Below are 24,151 nucleotides of genomic sequence, written 5' to 3'. Positions count from 1 at the left end.
CTGCCCACCACTGTACTTCACGTTCTCATCTTTATTAATATTCAATATTTAACAATTAACTTCTTTCCTTGGTTATAATTAATTTTCAGTCAACATGTCTCTGTATTTTGCATGACTCACAGAATACCTTTCATACTGCCTTTTGATCAGACGGTGGCGCTGTTTATCACTTATTTTCAATAGTCAAGATAGGCTAATGAAATCAGCTACAGAATTAACATACATTGCTTTGAGTTTTTATTTCTGGAACCTCTAAATAAATAAATTATATATATATATATATATATATATATATATATATATATATATATATATATATATATATATATATATGTATATATATATGTATATATACATATATATATATATATATATATATAGAGAGAGAGAGAGAGAGAGAGAGAGAGAGAGAGAGAGAGAGAGAGAGAGAGAGAGAGAGAGAGAGAGAGAGAGAGAGAGAGAGAGAGAGAGAGAGAGAGAGAGAGAGAGAGAGAGAGAGAGAGAGAGAGAGGAGAGAGAGAGAGAGAGAGAGAGAGAGAGAGAGAGAGAGAAAGAGAAAGAGAAAGAGAAAGAGAAAGAGAAAGAGAAAGAGAGAGAGAGAGAGAGAGAACATGTGAATTTCTTGAGAGATCTTTGAAGTATGTATCACATGCTTCACATAAATTGGGATCAAGGTGTTAAACCACTTCAGGACCAATTTGACACTTTTTTCTTAAAATCAACCTCTTTAGTTTTTCAACAATCCGCTAAGCTCTGGTGTTCCTCGAGTGCCCCCAAGTGGTCAGATGAGTATTAGCCCAGGAGTCATGCCGTCATTTACAAGCATACATCTTCATCAGTCCAGAGTGTTTGCATAGTGAAGTGATCCACACTAAATTCTGCAGACCTTCGCTTGGCTCTGATCTTATGCCTTTTGTAATCAGAATGGACTCCAAATTTCAACATAAAAAAATAACTATGACAAGTTACCTTTGAACTATTTCAAGTTACATTTGAAGTCATATTCTTCATATTTACATCATCAAAAGCGCTCCTGAATTGTGCACGTTTTCTTTAAGAAGTGACCACCACGACTGGCCTACATCCCCCACAATTCCAAGCGGCATAAGCCTGTCTGTCTTCGCAGAAGCGGGGCGACAGCGGCGCCTGATCCAGAGAATATGAAGGCTTGTGCTTGCGGAGAGTGAATGGGTTAGTGGTGAGGGTGACTGGTTTTACTGGGAGAAATGTCTCTGTCGTCCACACGCAGCTCAGACTCGACCAGCCGGAGGAGAAAGACCGCAGAACAGTCGCAGGGTGAGCGGATCATGAGTATATTTGATTTCCTTCGACTTAAAACTTTATTATAACCTGCAGATTTCATCACTAATAAAAGTGGATGTCTTCAGCATTCTCCATCTTCATTTTACTGCTTATTTTTCAATCGTTATTTACCAGTTTTCGGAAGCAGAGCACTAATGCAGACAGACAGTCACACTGTATTAATTAGTAGGTTTTCCCCCAGTGTGGCTGTTTGGATGGTATTAACTGTGACACAAATAGCTGCACAAACTACAGACTTAACTATTCAATATTACCATTTCTTATGCTAGTCGAGGGAAAAAAATCTTCCAAAACGAATATTGCTAAAACAATAATAATAATTTTTTTTTTAAATCACAACAGCGACTTAAATTAAAAAGTATATTTTTAAATTTGCTTAGTTAACGTGATCATCAAGGGGATTGAAGCAAAAACACACGTTTAGCAAATGTTTATATTTGTTATATGTTACAGAATTAACAAAATCACTACAGGGAGGTTTTTAGATGTAACCCCCAAATTGTCATATTCACTGACTAAAATCACCAACATGCTACTCTGCCTGTCATATTTCCTCATTCACCTTGTGAAGCCCAGACAACAACACAGAAATAGGAACCAAAACTAGGCTCTAGGCTAAAATGGGTGAGCACTGATATCTTGACAAAAGGGGAAGTCAAGATTTTTGTTCTAATCTAGTAATGGTGTCGGTACTGTTTTGTCTGTATTGTCTATCGAAATACATACGATCTTATAATTATTAACGAGTAAGATGTGACATTCTGACTCCGTACAAATGGGAAAAAAAATAAAAGAACATCTTGTTTGGTCTTCGCTGTTCCAGTACATGCAGTGTTTGTCGTGACTAAATGCAGTAAAACAATCTCCTCTCTGGTGTTACAGATCCTTCATGTGTTCTTGATCCTCATACGAGTTACAATCATGAGGAGATCCATGACGGACTGCAGGAGACCCAACTACCTGATGCCACACACACTCCGTCTCCACATCACTCCTTATGTCCCGCAGCCGCTTGTAGGTCTTATGTACCAGAACGTTACATATGAGCAGCGTTTCCCAGCAGGTTGACAAGTGTTAACTGGTCAGTGTCATGCTTGTTGCTGCAGGTGCGAGCCAGCATGTCTGTGAAGCCAGCTGGGAGGAGATACAGAGCAAGAGAACCATCAGAGTGGAGAATGAAGTGGAGGCTAACAAGCTGGTCAACAACTACAGGGTGAGACAGCGAGGGGTTTTCTTGCAGGTTAGAGTTACCAGAGTGTAAAGGGCTGGGAAATTTATAATTTGGTCTGTGAATCAGTTTGGTTTCAGAAAGTGGAAGAGCCACGTCACGGCGCGACCGTTTGAAGACCGGTCAGATGTTGTGAAGGAGCTTTACTCTGAACTGAACGTCATCAAACCACATTCAGGTCCAGGTACAGATCTTCTGCTTTTAACTGCTGCCTAAAGCTTTGCTGCTTATTATTTCTGCTCTTGTACTTATCCAGGTGCACATCGCGAAATTATAAAGTTATCAAAAAGTAAATTTATTTTAATAATTCTGTTCAAATGGGGAAACTCGTTATTATATAGATTCGGAAGCCAAAGAGAGATATATTTTTATGTCTATGGTAATTTTTCTGTGAAATTAGAATGAAGCCTCTTGTTGATTATAGACTAATTTACTGAGTTGCACCAGTAGATTAGTTGCACAGAGATGTTATAAATATCACAATATGTCGAAGAGGATGTGAAACCTGTATTAAGATGTTTTGGTTAGGCCTTTCACAACAATCAATAAATCAATTAATCGCATGATAAATAAAAAAAACTCAATCATTTCCACAGGCATAATTTATTGTTTTTCTTTTCTCTCTCTCTTTCTACCAAGAACTGGATGATAAAAGTCTTCAGTTTGGTGCTCTGGTCTCAACTAGTTCTTTTTTTGAAGGACAATTTTATTTAGAACGACTTCAAAATGAATTTTATTAGTTGCTTTGTTTATTTAGTTTGGATATTTAAAACGTCTTCGAGTCCAAGTGTTAAATGTCCATTCAAATTTAAAGTTTATTGATCTTTCAGAATATGTTCTTGTATTATCTTTTTGCCGTTACTGTTTTATTTCTTTAAAATGGTCTCAAAACGGGGTGCTATGGTGGCGCAGGGGCAAAGCATGACCCACGTTGAGGCCTTAGTCCTTGTAGCAGTGGTCGTAGGTTCGATTCCCGGCCTGGCGACGTTTGCCGCATGTCTTCCCCCTCTCTGATTACCCTGTTTCCTGTCAAACTACTTTCAAATAAAGGCCACTAGAGCCAACAAAACCTTTAAAAAAAAAGGTCTCAAAACAACAATATTATTGTTTATCACAATAACTTCTGGGACAATTTATCGTCCGGCAAAATTTGTTACCGTGACAGGCCTAGTTTTGGTAATTACACTGATTGAAATTTTGTTCTGAAGTTTGCTAAAAGATTTTTGAGCTTTGTTTTTGTGTGGCTCTGTTTTCAGGTCACTTCATCACGTGTGGAAATCTTGTGTATGTGCTCCTGTTTGGTTGGTGGGTGTCTCTGGCGTATTTTTTGGTCGGTATTCTGATGTTCATCACTGTTATCGGCTTACCCTATGGTAGGTGGGACATGTTGTGTTAAATATAAGATGTCTGCCTCATTTTTATTTTTTATTTTTGTTTTCTGTGACTTCAGGGAAGCTTTGCTGGAAGTTGTGTTGCTACTTCCTGTGGCCATTTGGAAACACGATCCATGAGGTATTGCTTCTGCTCAGCCTCTTTCCTGTTCGGCTTGCTGTTTTAAGATTGAGTCCTGCTGAATCATGTTTCGGCATTATTGCTTAGTTTTGTGGTGAGGAGAGCAGAAATAATTTTTTCCTGACTAAAACCACACATTTTGAAACTTGCAGCTGCAGATCATGTTTGCAACACTGCAGATGTTGCTTAAACTTTGCTTCCTTTGAGTTTGAAAGAAAAGAAATGAGAGATAATTTAGTATTTGCTTAGTTGTTTCTGCTTCTTTTCTCGCGTTGCATATTTTAACTTGAAAAATCATTGTTATAATCCATTCATGCCATTTGAGATCTCTGTGGATATAACCATCTTTTTCAAATATTATGGGTCTATAAAGTAGCATTTGCATAAAATCCTATAATTTTGGTTATTTCACTTTCTGTGCTTTTTTAAAATTTCAACTCAAATTTAACATGAAAATATTAATTTACAGGATCACCTAGGGTTCATTAACATCTGAGACGGTGTCATTTAGACCTTACAAGTTTTTTATTCTGTTCGCGGTCCGGCGGGATCGTACTGACCCTGTGTGCGCTTTCACAAGGATTTTCTGTGTGTGCGATTTTGCAAACTGCAGTTACTCTATTGTTGACTGCTATTTCTTAGAAATCTCGGTAGCGCCTTATTTGACGGGGTGCGCATAAGACTGACATGATACTGTCACAAACATGACATAACACCTGTCATGAAGATGAAGGAGTTTTCATGAATGTTTACCACTGTTGTCATGAAGTGTCATTTGGTAAATAATGACACTTTTAATGCAAAGTTGACAATTTTGATGGACTTTTAATGCAACTTTTAATGCAACTTTGCATTAAAAGTGCATTATTTGCCAAATGACACTTCCTGACAAGAGTCATAAACATTCATGAAAACTCCGTCATCTTCATGACAGGTGTTATGTCGTGTTTACGACAGTGTCATGTCAGTCTTATGCGCACCCCGTCAAATAAAGTGTTACCGAAATCTTTCAAGCTGTTTTAATAACGCTGTCTTGAAAATGAGATCTTAAGTTAGTGTTTCCAGACGTGCATTGTAGATGAGTAGCGACAGAGAAATAACTCCTCCCTGTGGTTGGTTGTCCAGATTGGAACCACTTTGAGGAGATGTTGTGAGGAGGCACCAGACTGTGAGTGCAGCGTGGAGACGGTGGCGGACAGCTCCTCGGTTCTGCTGCCTTCGGCCACAGAGGGACCGGCTCCAGAGGTGCCGGAACGACCTCCTCGCACTCCTTACTGGGTAAATGTTTACAATCACACAGGCTTTAGAACATGCAGAGAAAAATACACAGATGGCTTTGAGTGTTTGTTATTACTCTGAAGATTGGTGTGCAAGTTGTTCAGGTGTTTGAAAATGCTTTGTAAAATGTGATTGAAATTTAGTTGGAATTTTGCAGCTGAACAAATTATTAATCTGTTATAATGTAGCTTTAAGTTACATGACCTCGCAAAAGTATTCCTACTCCTTTAACCACTTCTTATTTTGTCACGTACAGACCAAACTTTATAGTTTTATTTGGATATTTGTGACAAACCAACACAAAGTAGTGCATAGTTGTGAAGTGCAAGGAAAATGATTCATGGCATGGGAGAAATGATGTTATAAATTACATACTCTGCCAGTGGAACAACTTTTTTTATCAATATTATCAAATTATTGACTTAAAACAAGCTCCTATATCTTGCTGAAATTTTACTTCCAAGTTATTTTTGTCTTATTTCAAGTGTACTTATATTTGCACTAAAAAAATAGATCAAAAATCCTTGGTAAGATTTTGCTTTTGCGGTTCTACAATTTTTAAGTTAAGGGGCTGAATATATTTTTTTAATTCATTATTTTTTTGCCACTTTAAAATCTGTTTTTTGTTGGTTTATCACATAAACTCCCAATAAATTATATTGTATTTTGTAGTTGTAACATGACAATAGGTGGAGATGTTCAAGGGTCATACAGTGACCTTTGCAGTGGACTTTGGTGCAAAATATCATGTGTGGTGGAAATATGATGCTGCACTAAACCCTTAACATGCCGTCCTCACAGTCAGTCGATGGTGGCAGCATCATGCTGTGTGGATGTTTTCTTTAGCAGGAACAGAGGAGCTGAAACACAGCTTGTAAAGACTTTAAATACTTGCCAGAGTAGAACGGCTTGGACTTCCTACACACCCAGAGCTTTTTAAAGACCCTGTTTGTTTACACAAAGTGCTCTCCTTGTTATCAAGCATCGTCTCTCCACCTACATCTGGCTGCTGCTGGGTTTTCCTCCCCTGGCTGTCGTCCATTCTCTGGTCTGCTTCGTCTCCTGGATCCTGGTCTTCACCATCCCGGTCTCCAAGATGAGCGCTCAGACCATGAGCGTCATTCTGCTCCTGCCTCCTGAGGACGTCCTGCTGTCCTCCAGCTCTCACCTGAAGGTAAAAGGTGGATGAAGTGATTATTATTAACCGCATCAGGATGTCTAGAGAAGCATCTCTGTCTTTGTGCTTTTAACCTGACCTGCAGCATCAAGGCTATGAGACCAGAGCTCTGCTGTGCTGCTACCATGCTGCAAACTGGTACTACTACAAATACACTGTTGATGGGATCAATGTGTTTGCTGTCAGTATCCTTCAGTTTTTCTCTCTCTGTGTGTTTGTGTGCCATGGCAAGACTTGTAAAAATCTTTGACTCACCCCCTCAGACCTCCTCCCCCTAGTTATTGTTGCCCTGGTAATCGGATATGTTGACAGAGAAAACCAGTTTGCCAGTTCAGATGTCAAGTTTGCCACAGCGATCAGCTCCATCATACCCCTGTCTTACTACATCGGCATGGGCATCGCAAGGTGAAATGACCGTGATCCTCTGCACAGTGGGAAAAAGAAAAGGTTTTCTATCAAAGCAAATCTGATGGTAACATTCTCCATTTCTGCAGTATCGCCGCCCAGAGTAACTTCGCTGTCGGCGCTGTGGTGAACGCCACCTTCGGCTCCATCACAGAGCTGACCTTTTACATCACAGCCCTGCTCAGAGGCCACCGGGGGGCCAATCCCTGTCTGCAGGAGGTCGTAAAGGCGGCGCTGACTGGGACTCTGCTCGGATGCATCCTCTTCATCCCTGTGAGCATGTATATTAACAAAAAACATCCTGAATTATAGCTAATAAGCAAGACAATTTACAGATTCTCTTTTAAACTATATTTATGTGAAAATAATCCCTCATTACAATCCTGCAGGCTTTTGCAGAAACAGTTACATGCATAATTTATTTAAAGTGAAACAATCAATACACAGAGTGACATATTTCCAGCTTTTATTGTCAGTCACTGTTTTTCACTGGGTTCTGTAGCCAGGCGTAAAGTTGAGTGAAAGGAAAAAAGTGTGATAGAATGATAGAAAAAGGTGAACAAGAAAATCTATTTATTGGAAACATTTTTTACTCTTTGTGCTTTTTGCCAGCTTTATGAAAATGCTGATTTAATTGTCCAACAGGTTGTGACACCAACATCTAGTTTAGTAAACATGGTTTCAGTGTATTTAATTGAGGAACGAATGTCCCTGACCTAAATCTCATAGAGAGTCTATGTAGTTTTGTTAAAAGAAGATGAGCTGGAGGCTATTAAAGGAACCTGCGCTTCCTTAACACCTGAGGGAATAATTCATACAGAAGACATTTTTTTATTACAAGTCCTTTTTATTTGCCTACTGGAATATTCAAAGTAGCTGATAAAAAATATTTTGAGTTCTCATTTGCTGAGTCATAATTATCAAACTTACCAGAAAATAACACTTTAGATACTGTATATATACCACCCTGTGGGATTCATATAAGCACAAATAAATACACCTTTTCCATCACACTCTAATTTACTGAGATGCACTTCTAGTTAGTTGTTAAACTTGTGCAAATGAGTAAATATTGTAATTTCTTTTGCTTGTTTTAGCTAACATAAAATAACCAAATACGTTTCTCAAATTTAATTTAAAAAAATATTCAAGATGTATTAAAAAATTTCCAGTGTTTCTTGGATAAAACATGTTTTTATTTTTAGGGCATCTGCATGATAATCGGGGGCCTGAAACACAGCGAGCAAAGATTCAACAGCCGATCTGCGGGAGTGAGCTCTGCATTGCTCTTCATCTCTGTGGGAGGCGAGTATTTAGTATTTAAGTAGCAGCCAGTTTTGTTTGGGACGCTTTCCAACAAATCTGGATGTTATCTTAAGGTGAACAATAAATGGATCTAAGAAGACAGAGAAAAGCTTGAGATGGTCTGTATTTCACTCCAATGTAGTAACAAAGTTGTTAGTGATCAGCAAAGAATTAGGATTTCTTTTGTGTGTCTAAATTAGTCGAACAAGGTTATTTTTTCGGTGTCTTGCAGGTGTTTTTGCCCCCACGCTTTTCTCCAAGGCGTACGGGAACCTGGTGTGTGACGCCTGCACCAACGCCACGGGAGGAAACGGCTCGAGCAACGCCAGCGGTCCGTTTGTGTGCCACAACTGCCACTACGATCTGGTCAGTAGATATCAAGAGCTCACAGACTGCTGCTCTAACATGGTCACTTATATTTACTGCTGCCTTTAAGACTGATTTTTGTCTTGTTTTCTCAGAAAAATGGCACTCTGTTTCGTGACCACATCCAGTGAGTGCTGCTTTATTCTTATAGCTTAAATTTCAGACTTTTCCAGACTCGACTTTCCAGAGTTCTCAGTTTATAAAATATAAAAGAGTAAAGATCACTGTGAGGTTGTGGCAGATATTTCTACAGTTGGTAGACTAAAAATGTGGAAAGACACCAACCTGAATGAAAGGAGAGGGAAGAAGAACAGGAGAAAGAAAGAACAGAGACAAGGACGTAAAATGGTAACATCACAAAAAAAAAAACAGGAAGAGCATGGGGGAGGAAAAGAGGATGAACAAAAGGAAAAGTTTTCAGTTCTGTGTTAATTTTAAATGTAAAACACTAAAGATCAGTGTGAGGTTATGTCAGCTATTTCTATAATGGTTGGCTAAATACGTGGAACCTGGAAAAAACTGGAAACGGGGAAGAATCACACAAGGAAGGGAGGATGGGAAAGAAGGACAGAATGTCACAAGAAAGAAGAGAAAGGCAGAAAGGGCACAAGGTAAATGTAAAAGGATGAGAATAGGTAGGAGAAAAGAAAAGAATACAAGCAATGGAAGAACAAAGAACATAAGGAAAGAAGGATTGTTACTAGAAAACCAGGAAGGAGATGAGGAAGCAAAGAAAAAACAGAAAATGAAATATTTAGTGATGGAGGGTGGGAATAAGGGGATGAGAAAGGAGTAAAAGAAGGAGGTTTGACAGAAAGACAACTTGTAGACAATAGAAAAAGATGACAAAGTCTGGAAAAATGTTCCTGCTCTTCTCCCAGAGTCCAGGGTTAAAACTAAGCCTTTGTGTTTGGCTGTGTGTTCTTGTTAGGCCTCTGGTGTACACCGTCTCCGCCCTCCTGCCTGCTGCCTACATCATTGGACTGATATTCACTCTGAAGACGCATTCGCACATTTATAACATCCATGTTGGAGAAGGGCAAGGTGAGACTCGCACACGACTCCCATCGAACGGCAAACCAACAACGCTTCATTGTTACTGTTCAGGGCAGAGCTTTACACACATACGTAGCTTTGAGTCATGTGTTTGAGACGTACGGCATCGGATGGTAAAAGCTGTTGATAGATGGATTTAGATCGACTATCAAAGAAGCTTAATGTTAGCCAGACAATAAGTTCTGCTGTCTGTTTGGGATCCTGTAGGGAAACTCATCTGTGTCCTCATTTCAGCCGTCTAGAGATTGAAATTTGGATGTCAACCTTCTTACTTAGTATCCCTTCCTGTTTGTACCTCTGGGAGCAAAACAGCCCCACAGCATGAGCCTCCCACCTCTGTGCTTGATAGTTTGGAAGACACACTTTTTGTCATCGAGACCAAATAGTTCAATCATTGTCTCATTTGAGGTTAAAACCTTTTTCCAGAATAAGCTTGGTTTATCCATGTAGGCAGCGGGAAAATGTTAGTTTTGGCGCAAAAGCTTCTTCTTCAGTCTGGTGTTCAGGTGTGTTTTGGATTAAGATGGGCTTGATTTCTGGCGGTTCGTACATTTTTCTTGTTCATCAGTGAAAGCGGTTTTTGTTAAGATGGTTGAAACTTTGATACAGGTGGATGTTCTCAAGCTTCCCCCCAAAAATGGTTTGGAATGGATAAAAAAAACGCAACAATAAGCTTCTGGAAGGTCCTGACTTTAACAATGCTGAGGTTAGACTTATAGGGAAGAACTGTAGAAAATAAATAAAGCCCCAAATCAACATCAAATCCAGTCCGGTTTACAGTAAACCCTGATGTTCACACGATAATTTGTGTCTGATCAGAGACCGTTCATCATGGGACGGTGGTCCACTGGTCCCGCTGGAGGTCTCTGCTCATCCTCATTGTGGCCACCGTTCTCACGTCCGCTTGTGCCGACCTTGCCACCGAGCACATCCAGCCCATTCTCAACCAGCCCAACGTCTCTCAGGTCGGTCTCCCGCCATCTGAGCATGCTCAGACTCTTTCCTGACTGTGCTGACCCTCCCTACGTCTTTCCTCCTGTAGTACTTCATCGGGGTGACGGTTCTCGCAATGGTCCCGGAGATCCCAGAGATTGTTAATGGGATCCAGTTCGCACTCCAGAACAACATCAGCTTAAGGTCACTTGAGTCGTACTAGAGATGGAAAGCTACAAACTGGTTTCTATTCCTTACATTTGCTGTGTTTCCTCCCCAGTTTGGAGGTTGGAAGATGCATAGCTGTGCAGGTCTGCATGCTGCAGATTCCAATACTGGTCTTTTTTAATGCCTTCTGTGTATGTCACTTTCCTCCCTCTTCTTATAATTAGTTAATAAAAATTTAAACTGATAACCAGTTTCTGCTTTTTTGTCAATAGGATGTGGGCTTCGTGCTGCTCTTCAGCGATCAGCACTTGTGGGCCAGCATTTTCAGTGTCATCCTGGTCAACTACATCTTCATGGATGGCAAGTCGGATTATTTCCAGGGTGAGTCCTGATCAACTGGATGCTTACAAAATGAAATTAAGACTTGGGGCAACAACACACATCAGAGGTGTTGGTTTATCTAAATGATTGCTTTATTTACAGTATCTGATTCTAGCCTTTAAGAGTTAAACTGCAGGTTCAGTACAGAAGTTACATAAACAGGACAGGAGTATTAAAACTACCTAAAGAAAAATGCTAATTATGTTATGTAAAATTATTCCTGCAGGAGCAACTCTGACTGTGTGTGATGTCACACCAGCAATAAAATATGTGGTATGGTTGCATGATAGTTCCTCAACTGAGAATCTGTGTACACATTTCTACGTTAATATAGAAATTTGGGCTGATAATACCAGATATTAATATAGCCGATATGGCCAACAGCTGATATTTATCAATACTATATATTACGTACATTTCCCTATGCTTTTGACTCGCATGATGTGAGTCACATCGCAGACATTTCTTCTCTGCTTCTGTTAAACAACCCAAAAAAATATATAAATATTGGGTATTAATATCAACCCAGTTTTACTTTTGGGACTGATTATGTTAAAATTTACAACACATCAGCTGGTATCTGCGTTAATGTCGATACATCATGCATTCTGATACATCTCTAAAGTAGATTAGTGCTTTTCTGTTAACTTAAAATCTAAATATGTTGCTGTTAATCTGCAACTTTTTCACCAGGTTGATGGATAGATGATGCAAAAAAAATAGAATCACTTGAAAATGGTCAAGGTTAAAAAAATAAAACTATGTTCATATTTGAAGATAAAACATGTTAAAATCACTTTGGAGTTGTTTTGATATTTCAGCTGCCTGGTGTTGTACCTGAATGCAGCATGTGCAGGTGTTAGAAAATCCAACCTCATCATCTCCGATTCCTTAGATTTGCATCTCATATGTTGTTAGTAGTTTGGGTTCAGAGTTATCCGGTTTCTCTGACCTGGGGATCTGGTTCTGGGCTGCAGCTGCATGAAAAACATTGTTCCCAAATTGAGCTTAGCAGTTGCTGGGAATTCTCTCAAATTAAATTTTTAAAATCTTTTTAAAGCTTTTTAAAGTTGCGCTCACTTAGTTTGACACTTAGACATGCTGATTGTGTTCGGGTGTAAAACAATGCTGCATTCATTTGTTTGTACTGGATATTTTTGGTATAACTATATTACCTCTATATCATAGTTGTTATAGATCAAACTCAAGGTCTGTGGGCCAAATTGTGCCCACCATAGCTTTTTATGAGGCCCTGATATTAATCAAATCAAAGCAGCTTTTATCTGCTTACTGCCAAATTATACCAACCAATCCCTGCACTTTCTTGAGAAATATTGTGGAAATTCACACAAAATCAACAAATCCCCACACTTTTGAGTTTATTGGAGATTTTTCTCAAAAACGTATTTGATTTTAATAATTTTTTGATATTTTAGCAGCTTGTGAACAGGTTTTATCAATGCATTCTGGCACAAGCAACCCTTTAAGAGCATTCGTGATATTGATTTGGCCCAAAATGAAAATGAGTTTGACACTGATGTAATAGAGGAAATATCTCAGCAGCTTTAGTTTATTCCCACTGTGAAAGCAACCTCTGTGTCTGAAATCTCACAGTATGTTATTTTATTTTTTACTTCTGATCATTTGTGTCTTTTCAGGTACAGCCCTGGTGGTCGTCTACCTCATCCTCCTGGCTTTGTATTACTTTGCTCCGTCTCCATCTGGCTGTTGAGAACAGAACCAAGTTTCATCTCAATTAGCACTTTAAAAAAATTTTTTTTTAAATATGAAAGACTCAAAATGAGCAAATATCAGTTGCACAGAATCTCTGTGGGGTTTTCTGAGTGTTGATGGGTGAAATCTTGAAGGAAATCTGAAGCGTTTTCTCCATGCAAACAAAATTAACTCAGGTAGGTGCTACTAAATGCACTATTATAACTTGTAAACAATATTGATAGATGTGTAATGTATAGTTGAGTTGATTTATTTTTAAAAAATAGTCCCTTTTTAAAAATATAAAGGACTAAAAGTAGTATTTTTAAACTGGTACAAAATACATATAAACATATTTAAAACATTTGTGAAAGTTTGTAAAAGTTAATCTCAATAAAAGTTAATTTATGTGATTTACAATAATTATAACACTGAGCAGTTTATTTTATGATTTGGTTAAAATTTAGGTATACACAAAACATAAATTACAAAAAAGGGCTTTAAACAATCAAATTTAACAAAGTTCGAAATACCTCCTTTTCTTTGTTAATAAGATGAATACGTTTTTCTGTTTGAGTTGAATAAGTTTTATTACATGGTTGATGAGGATTAACCTGCGTACTACTGCAGACCGATTGAGCTTGAGCAGAAATAAAACATATCTACACAAAATTTCTCAAAAAAAAAACAAAAAAAAAAAAAACACACAGCTGCCTGTTTTTATTGTTTGCACAGACCAGAGAACAAGATTTACAAAACAATGCAGCCATATTTTCCTCTGAGGAAACATCCATTTGTTCCCCAGAGGATTCTGTACACAGCGACATGCAGACCATATGCAAGCAGAAGATTTCACTTTCACAGAATTAAAACTTAATCAGGTTGATACATTTGAGCTTCAAGCATAAATAAGGCCACAAAATCTCAAAAAAAAAAAAAAGAGAGAGGAGGATGGGGGGTTAAAACAATTCAAAAGCATCAACCGTAACAGTTTTGGTGACAAATAAAAAGGCCTGTCTGGAAACATAAACACAGTATCGCCTAATTAAGTTTTCCTACGTTCGGTTTGTCTGCAGAGCACTTCACACCTATCACAGTTTTTAATATCCTGAGTACGTCACACGCACTGACGAGAACTGCAGAATTACACAGCAGCTTAAGATACAAACACCACCTAAAGAGTGAACAGAAACGTTACAGCATGTTACCATGCAAAAACTGGAAATGGGGTCAGGAACAAAAGAGGCAACCGATACAGGACATGTCGTCACCAGTTGATGAAATGAGCAGCACAGTGTTTAAAATAAATAATTAAAAAGTTTCTGTAAAGTCTGCTGGAGTTCCTCCTGAGGAACCAGGAACAGCATCTGAAGGCTCAAGTGTGGAGAACCATCGCCGTGGTTCAAAATAAGTTCATATCCTTCCTAAAAATACAAATAAAGTTTGAATAATCTGCAATTTGAGGGATGAAAAGGCACCAAATGCAGAAAGGAAAATAACAGAGAACTGTGGTGGATGTCGTGCAAATTCACGACCAAGAAACTGGGTTCCTATTTCCACATCTGAAAAATGTAACAGAAAACTAAGTACAGAAAAAAAATCAGTTTCCAGACTTTTTTTTTACTAGTTTTTAAAATATCAGAAAGTACAATTAAAAAAAAAAGCCAAGATATTTATTGAAATCTTTATTTTATTTCTTAGATTTTCCCCATCACTAATTGAGTCTGACATTTGATGTGCAACTCAAAAATTTTGATTTTTGAGTTGCTATCAAATAGGCAAATAAACAGAATCAAAAAGGGTCCTTTTCACTACTTTTATGGGTTTTAGTAAACAAAGTAAGTTTTTAAAGTAGGCCTGGTTTAGGCATAACAGAATGAAGTGTAAAAGTTCACACATTGTGTTTTAAAGAATTAATTTAGTCCCAAAAGATCCAAATTAGTCTAGATACTTAAAAAGTAGTGGAATAGCCCTTTACTGCACTACTGAAGCTTTGCTTTGTAATTGTCAAAGCATTGAGCAGAAAAATCTGGAAATTTGAGTCTGGAAATGTGCGGACTTTTGTACTGGAAGCTGCGTAGGAACCCAGAGGCAATGAAATGGTTGTAGAGGCACCAGAAGTTTCACAGTGAGCCTTTAAAAAGAGGCTGCTGGGTTTTCCTCTGATCACAGAAGCAAAACATTACGAATGAATGGATCATTTTTCAGTTTGAAATGCTCAATAGCAAAACACATCATAGCGTCTTAAACAACTGCCCCAGTTAGACATCTTTGAAGGCATCTCAGATTTGTGTTCAGTCGAGAATTATTTACCGACAATTGGTTCCTAACCAGGTACGTATAAACCAGATGCAGATTTCATCTGCTGGAAAATGTGGTCCAAGTGAGAAATCTCATCAGATTCAGCACTGCAGCTGGGTGCAGAAGACAGCAAAATGTTAACTCACACTGCCTGCAGCCATATTTAGTTTGTTTGAACTGTTTTTTTTTTTTGTATTTACCTTAATATTTTACACGTTTCTGGGACATGTGAAAGGAATGTGCACAGAGGTTTTAAATTACAAGTTAAGTTTTACATGTGCACCAAGTCACTGCCTTGGATGGACATTTGAATTTCTAACAGAAAAGAACGACAACAAAAACAAAGTATTTTCCCAGCTAACGTCACCAAGCCGTCTTTGACCTACTTACAACCAACTTTAGTGTCAGTCTTCATCCTTCTCCGTTTGGTTGGTCTGTGTGTTCAGCCTATTTAAGCCTCTGAATTAGTGAATGTGTCAGTCCCAGGCTCAGCAGCTGAAGGGTGGACAGCTGCGTTAGGTGAGGGAACAATTTCAACAGCTTCTCCCAGGTCATTTCCAGCAGACTGGGCACCACCAGCCACACTTTATACAGAGAGGCAGTCCTTTGGTTCCCAGACATGTTGACAACACCGCCGTGGATGTACATGCAGCCAGCCTGAAGGAGCAACAACAACAAAAACACATTAAACCAGTGGATGGACAATACTGTGGCCTGAAGCTCTGCACATATTGACCTCATGAAAACCACACGAGCTGGTTTAGCTGACTAGCTGCTACTCTGGAGAAGAATTACAACACTATGCAATTTCCTCCATTTTAGGGCTTAAACAATTAATCAGATTAATTGTGATAAATCAAAATTTGAAAAGATTGTCAACTTATTGACAATTTATTGAAGTATACAGACTCAAAAAATAGGCCATTTCCTGAAAAAAGAAAAAACAAAACGCTTAGAACAGCAATCAAGCCAAAACTGTACAAAAAAAATATAATTTTTTGCATTTAAAAGGAAAAACAAACACCGTTGTCTGTAAATATGTCCTACCCAGAACGTCTCAAGCGGAATAGCTTTAGCTTCATCTGGTTCAAATTATGTAACAAAATAAAATCTTTATTTTCTTATTTAAAAAAGAAACAGAATTATTTGTTTTGAATCATTTAATGTATTTTTAATATTGTATGAAAAAAGGCATAAGTGGTTAAATAAAAAAAATATGCGCAATGTGCCAATTTTTTATCCAACCAATTAATGGTTAGAATACCTGATATAATAATCAATTACTAAAATAATCTTTAGTTGCAGCCCTTCTCTATTTGTGTATGAATGAGTGGAATATAGAATACTCCAAGATCGTAATGGTCATCAAATCAAAACCCCTTTCACTCCGTAGATAACCGTGTCTTTGACTTTCAACGCATACTCTGCATAATGAAATACTGTTTTCATTATAATTTACCGTTTCTTCAGTAATCCATATATTTTCCATGTAAATGTATTTTTTTATATTCCTCTGGCTTGACTGAACTTTAAAGCTTTTTCATTAATGTACATTTGGCATTTCTCAACTTTTTTAAATTGAGAAATGTTTCAAGAAATTAAACTAATGCAAATGTGTCTTTTTTTAATCAAAATGGGTCATAAATTAGATCAGCAGATAACAAGAAGGCTAAGTAAAGCGAAGGCGAGCCACTACATTATTTTAAACTTACAACCTCTGTCTGACCTGGAACTGCTAGATTTGGAAATGTGTGACCTTTTTGGAAATTTTAGAGCAGTTAAGAATCCCCAGTGTCCAGAATATACCAATGTTGGTTTTGTAATTTTCATGGCATCTTTAGCTAAAGATGCTAAAGACACTTTAAATAGTCTGACATTAACTTTGACACACATCATGTGTCAAAGTTCAGGGCTGATTTCTGTACAGACACCACAGCAGAGCAGCAACTGAACTTTACAAAGATCTGCTACAATAAACCAATGGCTGAAAATCAGCCACAGAATTCTGATTGACAAAAATATAATCCATTAATTAGCAATTAAAACTCTCAGTTACTGACCGGAGTGACAGCTGCTGAGTGAAAGTAGGCCGGTTCCGGCATCACGGCGGGCAGCTTCATCCACTGAAAGGTCTGAAGGTTTATCTTCCACAAGTCTGACAGGATGAGCTCGCCGTTATAACCTCCACATATAAACACGTCTGAACGCACAAACAGGCAAAGATAAGAGGTTAAATCCAGCATTTCAGGCGTGTGTGTCGTGTTAATGTTGTGTGAAAGTCTGCTTACCGTCTTTGACCTGAACGCAACTGTGACACCTGCGAGCAGCAGGATAACCTGCAGTGACGAGATTTAAAATCTTAACAGAGTTCACAAAACCAACATTTGGCTTAAAAGCAGAGGAAGGAAAAACAAGAACATACCTGTTTTTTCATGGGGTTTGGTTACAATTTCTTCCCAGTAATTAGTCTCCAAGTTATATGCATGAATCTGATGAGCAGAAATGAAATTATGAAAATACACACTTAAAAATTGAATCCAAATATTTACTCATTAAAGATAAAAAGACAAAATGTTTACCTTGCTGTCCGACATTAAACCAGACTAAACCTTTCCCATTTTAGGTGAGTTAGGACTACTAAGATGATTTCTATTTGCAAGATGCCAGAATGACAAAAGAAACCAAATTTACCTCATTTAAACTAAAATTATTAAACCTTTAAACCATTTGGAACAGCCACACTAATGATGTGAAGACTTTTTAAGGGCCCAAGATATCAGGAAAAGAATTGTGAAACTCCATGCCTGGTTCATTCTTGGATTCAATTATAGATAATTCAAGATGCCACAAACAATGGAAAAGTCCAGTGATCATTCTGTTTAGGAAGGAGGCCCAGATATGATCACAATCTGGTGCAAAATATGCAAAACTATACTAGAATAGGAGCAAAGGATCTTATAAAAGATGGATACCTACAATGAAATTACTATTTTTTAGAGACTATTTGTTGTATGATTAAATTATCACTGAAATGTTTGGTTATGATGACTTTTATTAGAATCTGGAGGGAAAAAGGATAAACGTAAGACCATTCCAACTGTCTTACTGACAGGAGTAGCAGCATCGAATTGTGAGGGGAGACGGAAATGGAAAAATTAAGACAATTTAAGATATTAGCCAGAAAGTTTAGGCTTAAAAAAGAAAGCTGTGGAGGCAGAGTTAAACAACAGGAGTGTTTGAGTTGTGTAGTTAACAAACCCGACTCTGTTACATCAGTTCTGCCCGAAGCAAAGGCCAAATCTCCAGATTATAGAGAGACTCAAGGCAGGAAACCAAAATCATTTGACTCAAGTCATACAGTTTGAAAGGCAATGATACCAAAACTAAAGAAAGACTTTATTATTCTGACATTTAGCAACTAGAGTAACTTTGCTACCCCTATCTGACTCTAAAGCAAAAAACATTTAATCTAGTTTAATGTCAAACAGTGAGGAGTTCATGCCAAGTTTTTCATTCTTGTTCTTCTTACTTTATCTAATGGATATGACATCCATGAGGTTCCACCTCCTAAAATGTATATTCTCTGTCCGTCTTGAGCCAGCTCGTGTCTGTACCTGAAAAACAGAACTCAATCTGTCTTTATCCGCTGTGATATTCTGGACATGATGGTCAGAATAAACCCAGTGAGCGAGTCTGATGGCTCAGAACTCACTGACCTCTCATCAGGTAGATCTAACGGTGTGTTTTTGGGCTTGAGGTGGGTCCACTCCCTGGTGCTCAGATCCAACCGGTGCAGGTCTGTGCTGTAGAGGTAGCCCGTTGTGCCTCCAAACACGTACAGGTAGCCGTTTATAATGACCATCGCCTGGAAACAAAGCGTCCGATGAGAGATTGGTAAAGGAAAACGCCAACACTCATCACAGCGCTGAGGTCTAGACAGAAACGGTACCTGTCCATAGATCTTATTTGGTTTCTTCCCCTTGCAGTTCAGCAGGTTCCATCGTTTGTACAGGACGTTGCAGACGTGGACGTCGTTGCTGTTGTTTTCACCGAAGGGAATCCCGGTGCCACCAAACACAAGCAAGTTGTTGCCATGCAAGACAGCTAAGAGACAAAACATGATTTAACTCCGACTGTCAGCATAAAGCTGTCACAAAATAAAAATCACAGGACAAAAACAATCTCGGAGTTTGCATATTCATACACGCCTTTCTGGTTATTTAAATCTAGCAGTCTACCAGAACCTGCAAATCTGAAAACTACCATAATGTAACACACATTTCCTCTCTCCTGACATAATCAGCAGCAGGTACAAAGGAAATAAGAGACACATACTTAAAGAAAATACTTTAAGTGAAGACAAAATTAAGGAAGAAATTTCATTATTTAGTCAGTCATCATCCTAAAATATTCAGGCGATATTTATTAGGCGTCATGTTCCACATTAAATCTGATTTGAGAAAACAAGATCATGCAAACCAGCATCTTAGTCTAAGTATTGTCCAATAAAGAGACAATACTTGATGGAAATATAATCTAAGAGGTGTCCAGCTGCAGTTTTCACTTAGACTGTCTTTAATTAGAGGTTCAAAAATGCACTAATCACACAAGCCTATATTCTAAAAGACTTAAATTGAAAGTACAAGAAGCTTGACTTTCATTTACAGCATATTTGTGTGCCCACACTAGCCTGCTCTTATTTCCACCGTGCCACGTCTGTTCTTACCTGACATGGACGCCAGCTCTGTGGGCATGTAGCCCTCTGTGCGGATCTGCTGCCAGGTGGCTGTGGCGAAATGAAACCGCCAGAGTTCCCTGAAGAGAGGGTAGTCCTCATTCTCCGACCCGCCCGCCTCCTCGAAGTCGGGGTTGTAGCCTCCGAACACATACAAGTTAGAGCTGTCTGCAACACAGCGGTGTCCACTGCGGGCAGAAGGTATGCAGTGTCCTGTGGGAAAAGTTTTAATCTTAACCAGCTGCAGACTCTCTCTGGATTCTATCCGTAATCCGTCTCTTTTCCCTGGAGTTTCAGTACCTTCTTTCAGGAACCTGTTGGGGATCCGGAGGTTGAGGCCGTTTGGGGAGAAGATGCGCCGAGCCTGAAGCCATCGTGCTCGCTTCTTGGAGCCTGAAAATAAAGAAACAAAGTCAAGAGTCAAACTTAAAAGAACTTCAGCTGACCAAAGTGCTATATAAACTATAATACATGTTAATAACTGGGATAATAATAATAATAAACAAGATCAACGTTTTTCTCTTCTAGTAGGGCGAAACAAAGTAGCACATAATTATGAAATTAAAGGGAACTGGTTTACATTTTTTAACCTTATTCACAATTTTTATTTGGCCCTATGTGGTAGAACTGCTCATTGTTTTAACCACAGCAGCAGACTTTGTGAGTTGTGCCAATAACTGCTTTGCACATGTAGAGTTGTGAGTTTTCTCGACCATTTTTCTTTGTGAAAACATCTCAAGCTCATTCAGATGGCATTTCACTCTACAGATCTTTTCCTGCTAAAGAAGATTTGTTGTGGGTATTGAGTATTTAGGGTGACACGCAGTTTTAGTTTTCCACCACACAGTGCTAAGCCTATAGACAAAAAGTTACATTTTTGTCTTGTCTGAGCAAACTTGGATATTACACTTCCTCATGTTTGCAGACTGTACCCCAGCTGAGCTGTTGATCTCTGCTAGTCTCTTGGTTTTTTCTACTGCTCCGTCCATGACAGCAGCCGTAAATACCAATATCTTTGAAAATATGATTACTTCCAATTAATAGGTCCCATTTAGAAATATTATTTGCAGTTTTGTCCTGAACTGTTCCTTCAGCGTTTTCCCCTTTACGCTGTCACATGCTCTAGACCGCTTGATGAAATTATACCAATAAAAGTGCTAATAAAAAACCTTTTGTGAGGCTTCCGTAGTAGCGGCGGCTAACTCCGGCCTGTGGCTAAAGCTAACAGAGTTGGGAACAAAGAAAGCTCCCATTGTGTCACCTTTACGCGCATAACCACAACATACAAAGACACAATTAACAAAACAACTTCCCGTTGGGATGCTGTATATGCTACAGGCTACGCTGTTGCTAGCAACTAGTTTTGTTTACATACCTGAATCGCGGACAGAGGGCCGCCACGACAGTTTCTCAAACTCATTGAGGTGACTGGAGGTTCCGTTCGGTTCAAGCGACGGCATTTCACTGGAGACACAGAGACAGAGACGGTTCACAGTACCAAGAATTGGATCGGAACCGGACTCCCTGTGACTAAAGTCCAGGCATCGGACTGCAAGAGGCGAGCACCAGCTTCCCAACAAAATAAAACCAACAGGCGCTGCTCACAGCTGACCAGCTGATCTGAATCAACCAATCAGAGGGCGAAGAATCGTTCGTGTTGCGTTCAAGAGCCGCACCGCGCACGGCGTTGACAGTAACAATTAATCCGTATTGAAATAATCTATTTTGACAAATAAATTATTTCTGTTGTTGTATTGATTGTAGAATTGTTGAATTCCTTCACGCTGGAGTGCTTCTGAGCATGAATCGCTTTGTAAAGACTGTGCCCCAACACAATCAAGGTTTTGAAAATTTTGGGACTTTCCAAAACCTTGATTTTATTCATATTTATTTCATTCAGAGGTGGGTTTGCTGATGTGCTTCATCACCCTGATGCGTAATCCCAGTGTAATTGCTGGTGACTGTTAAAGAAAATCTGATCAGCAACTAGACTGTGTGAATGCATCTAAACACACAGGATTAATAACCCTGTTCTAAAATCAAATACACTCTGCTCAATATGGTGACAGAGTCAGTTTTGGATTTTACAAGAGACATTTTCACAGTTTTCTGTGAAACTGTGAAACACACAATCAAAATTTTTATTTTGATTGTGGGTTTAGTTAAGAAAATAAAAAATAAAATTACATTAAAGTCACATCCATGTTGCACATTAATATTTTATAAAGAAAGTCGTCCTTATTCTTTAAACTTGTATGTCTACAGCCTCCCTTGCATTTGGGCCCTTTTAACTTCTATTTCGTGACATTAAGTGTGGTTTGTAACTTTTGCATTAATGTCAAACATCATATATAAACACTATAGTTCGATAGTTTGAGGCAATGAGCTGGTTAGAGTGACTTCTTTTCATAATGCATACCAAGCATCAGCCGTTCCCCAGATCCTGTGCTGCTGCTCTGTTGTCATGCAGTAATCTGGATTTTGACCTTGTTAAGTAGAGTTGGAGACACAAAACAAAACAAGCATCTCAATCCTATGCAAAACTTTTAGCACCTGATTCACATTAGGTGTGGAAATCAGAATATAGAATGGTTAAGTACAACAGAACATTTGGTTTCCTGAAGATTTTTTTTTAATCTTAAAGACGCTCTCAGGGTTTACTAAATGTAACGGTGACAGAACTTACTCTGTTAACACCTATTTGGGTGGGTATTTACACATCCTTTATGCACCATTGTTCTGGTTTATTGATTAGATTAAAATCACTCAGTAAGGATTCGGTGGGTCCAGACAGAATGATAATCTGGCTCCTCTCATCTCTTTACTGAATGCATCAAAGTTTTAACAGAGGAAATCTGATGTACCAGCATGTCAGAATTGACATGCTAATATTTAATTTATTTTAATAACTAATATAAATTATCTATCTAACTCTTTTCTTTTTTTTGTTTTCACTTTTCCCCTCAGATTTAAATCCCGACTGTCAGTGGAAAGCACATCCTCTCCTCTCCCGGGTTCTCTGGTCCATGGCCCGGTCAACTCAGTCGGTTCTGGGCGGCTGGTCGTCCTGTAATGAAAGTGAGGTATAGTTAGTTGGCTTCCATTTGTTTAGTAGTTGAATTCCTGAATTAGTTTTAATTGTTTCCCAAATAAATATTTAATTTGGAGCTAAATTAACCAGAAGTTGTTTGGCTTGTCTTTTAGACAGAGGTGTCAAAAGTACTCACTTTCTCTACTGAACTAGACGTACAGATACTAGTATGAAAAAATATTTTATTAAAAGTACAGGTTGGGTGACCCACGTTTGGAGGCCTGGAGTCCTTGACGCGGCTGTCGCGGGTTCGATTCCCGGATCCGGAGTAATTTGCTGCATGTCTTCCCCCTTTTCTGTCAGCCTACTTTCATATAAGGGACACTAGAGCCCACAGAAGAACCCCTGGAGGGGAGAATACATAAATGTACAGGTTGGACTGTTTTATTCCAGTAAAAGTACTAAAGTACACATTTTGAAATGTATTTAATTAAATAGGTTTAATCTCTGTCAGCCCCCACTTTCTGAGAGACTGCAACACAATGCCCGTCTCACCAGATATACCCTACTGCAGTGGTTCTCAAATGGGGGTACGTGTACCCCTGGGGGTACGTGAAGCTTTTCAAAATATCTTTAAAAAATCAGTAGGCTCCTCATAATAAGTCTTGGGAAAAATTATTTTGTAAAAAGTTCGATAAAATATAAATGTGTGTTCATGCACTGAATTTTATATTCAGTATTTAGTTTCAATATCCTTTAAAATAAAACGGTTTGACTGGTTTTATACCTTCCTGGTGGTCACCGTCTTCTGTTTTTCTTTTTTGTTTAACCATGCAGTGTTTGTAATATGGATGTATTTGTCAGGTTCACTGATATAAGTTGTTTGGCTTTAATAAATCAGACAGTGATTTTACAGCACTGTACCTCTTTTTAATTCCAAAAATGTTTTGCCCGTGTCAGGGGGTACTTGACTAAAATATATTTTTAAGGGGGTACATCACTGAAAAAAGTTTGAGAACCACTGCCCTACTGGACTCAACCCCTCGGATATAAATTGGCTGTAATTGTCCCAGGATGCAGAGCTGCTGTCGACAGAAAAATGGATCTGACTGGTTTCACTGAAGGCCGAGCGTCTTTGTTTCACAGCTGAAGTGGGTAACGATCAGCAAAACGCTAAATCCTGACCAGGAAATAAAGTTTAGTTAGTTCACAAACATCAGAACTACAAGAAGTTCATGA

General features: G+C 38.5%; 2 protein-coding genes across 2 annotated transcripts; one reads left to right on the top strand and one right to left on the bottom strand.

Moving 5' to 3' along the window:
- Positions 1–1,124: 1,124 nt before the first annotated feature.
- LOC102221736 (low affinity vacuolar monovalent cation/H(+) antiporter-like) lies at positions 1,125–13,805 on the top strand. Its single transcript, XM_014469967.2, has 20 exons — positions 1,125–1,296; positions 2,206–2,337; positions 2,430–2,536; positions 2,621–2,735; positions 3,808–3,924; positions 4,002–4,063; positions 5,189–5,341; positions 6,324–6,515; positions 6,604–6,703; positions 6,782–6,923; positions 7,013–7,196; positions 8,129–8,228; positions 8,461–8,594; positions 8,690–8,721; positions 9,526–9,638; positions 10,470–10,615; positions 10,693–10,787; positions 10,864–10,942; positions 11,024–11,132; positions 12,791–13,805. Exons 1-20 carry the CDS (start codon positions 1,227–1,229, stop codon positions 12,862–12,864), a joined length of 2,256 nt encoding a protein of 751 aa, XP_014325453.1. The 5' UTR covers positions 1,125–1,226; the 3' UTR covers positions 12,865–13,805.
- On the bottom strand, positions 13,552–21,341 carry LOC102238128 (kelch domain-containing protein 10-like). Its single transcript, XM_005802266.3, has 10 exons — positions 21,257–21,341; positions 20,182–20,274; positions 19,873–20,094; positions 19,096–19,250; positions 18,863–19,011; positions 18,676–18,760; positions 17,569–17,635; positions 17,435–17,482; positions 17,207–17,346; positions 13,552–15,803 (listed from the first exon to the last, which is right to left on the bottom strand). Exons 1-10 carry the CDS (start codon positions 21,339–21,341, stop codon positions 15,594–15,596), a joined length of 1,254 nt encoding a protein of 417 aa, XP_005802323.1. The 3' UTR covers positions 13,552–15,593.
- Positions 21,342–24,151: the final 2,810 nt, after the last annotated feature.

This window comes from Xiphophorus maculatus, chromosome 2 (genome assembly GCF_002775205.1).
Source record: "Xiphophorus maculatus strain JP 163 A chromosome 2, X_maculatus-5.0-male, whole genome shotgun sequence".
Taxonomy (NCBI): Eukaryota; Metazoa; Chordata; class Actinopteri; order Cyprinodontiformes; family Poeciliidae; genus Xiphophorus; species Xiphophorus maculatus.
Note: the sequence above shows the minus strand (reverse complement) of the source record. Positions and strands in the feature narration are given on the sequence as shown.

Excerpts from the sequence above, each read along its gene's own strand:
- LOC102221736 (XM_014469967.2), top strand. The coding sequence starts at position 1,227 with ATGTCTCTGTCGTCCACACGCAGCTCAGACTCGACCAGCCGGAGGAGA. Across the intron at positions 2,736-3,807 it reads CAAACCACATTCAGGTCCAG|GTCACTTCATCACGTGTGGA; the intron begins GTACAGATCTTC and ends CTCTGTTTTCAG. Across the intron at positions 9,639-10,469 it reads CCATGTTGGAGAAGGGCAAG|AGACCGTTCATCATGGGACG; the intron begins GTGAGACTCGCA and ends GTGTCTGATCAG.
- LOC102238128 (XM_005802266.3), bottom strand. The coding sequence starts at position 21,341 with ATGCCGTCGCTTGAACCGAACGGAACCTCCAGTCACCTCAATGAGTTT. Across the intron at positions 20,275-21,256 it reads GCCCTCTGTCCGCGATTCAG|GCTCCAAGAAGCGAGCACGA; the intron begins GTATGTAAACAA and ends CTTTATTTTCAG. Across the intron at positions 18,761-18,862 it reads TTAGATCTACCTGATGAGAG|GTACAGACACGAGCTGGCTC; the intron begins GTCAGTGAGTTC and ends TCTGTTTTTCAG.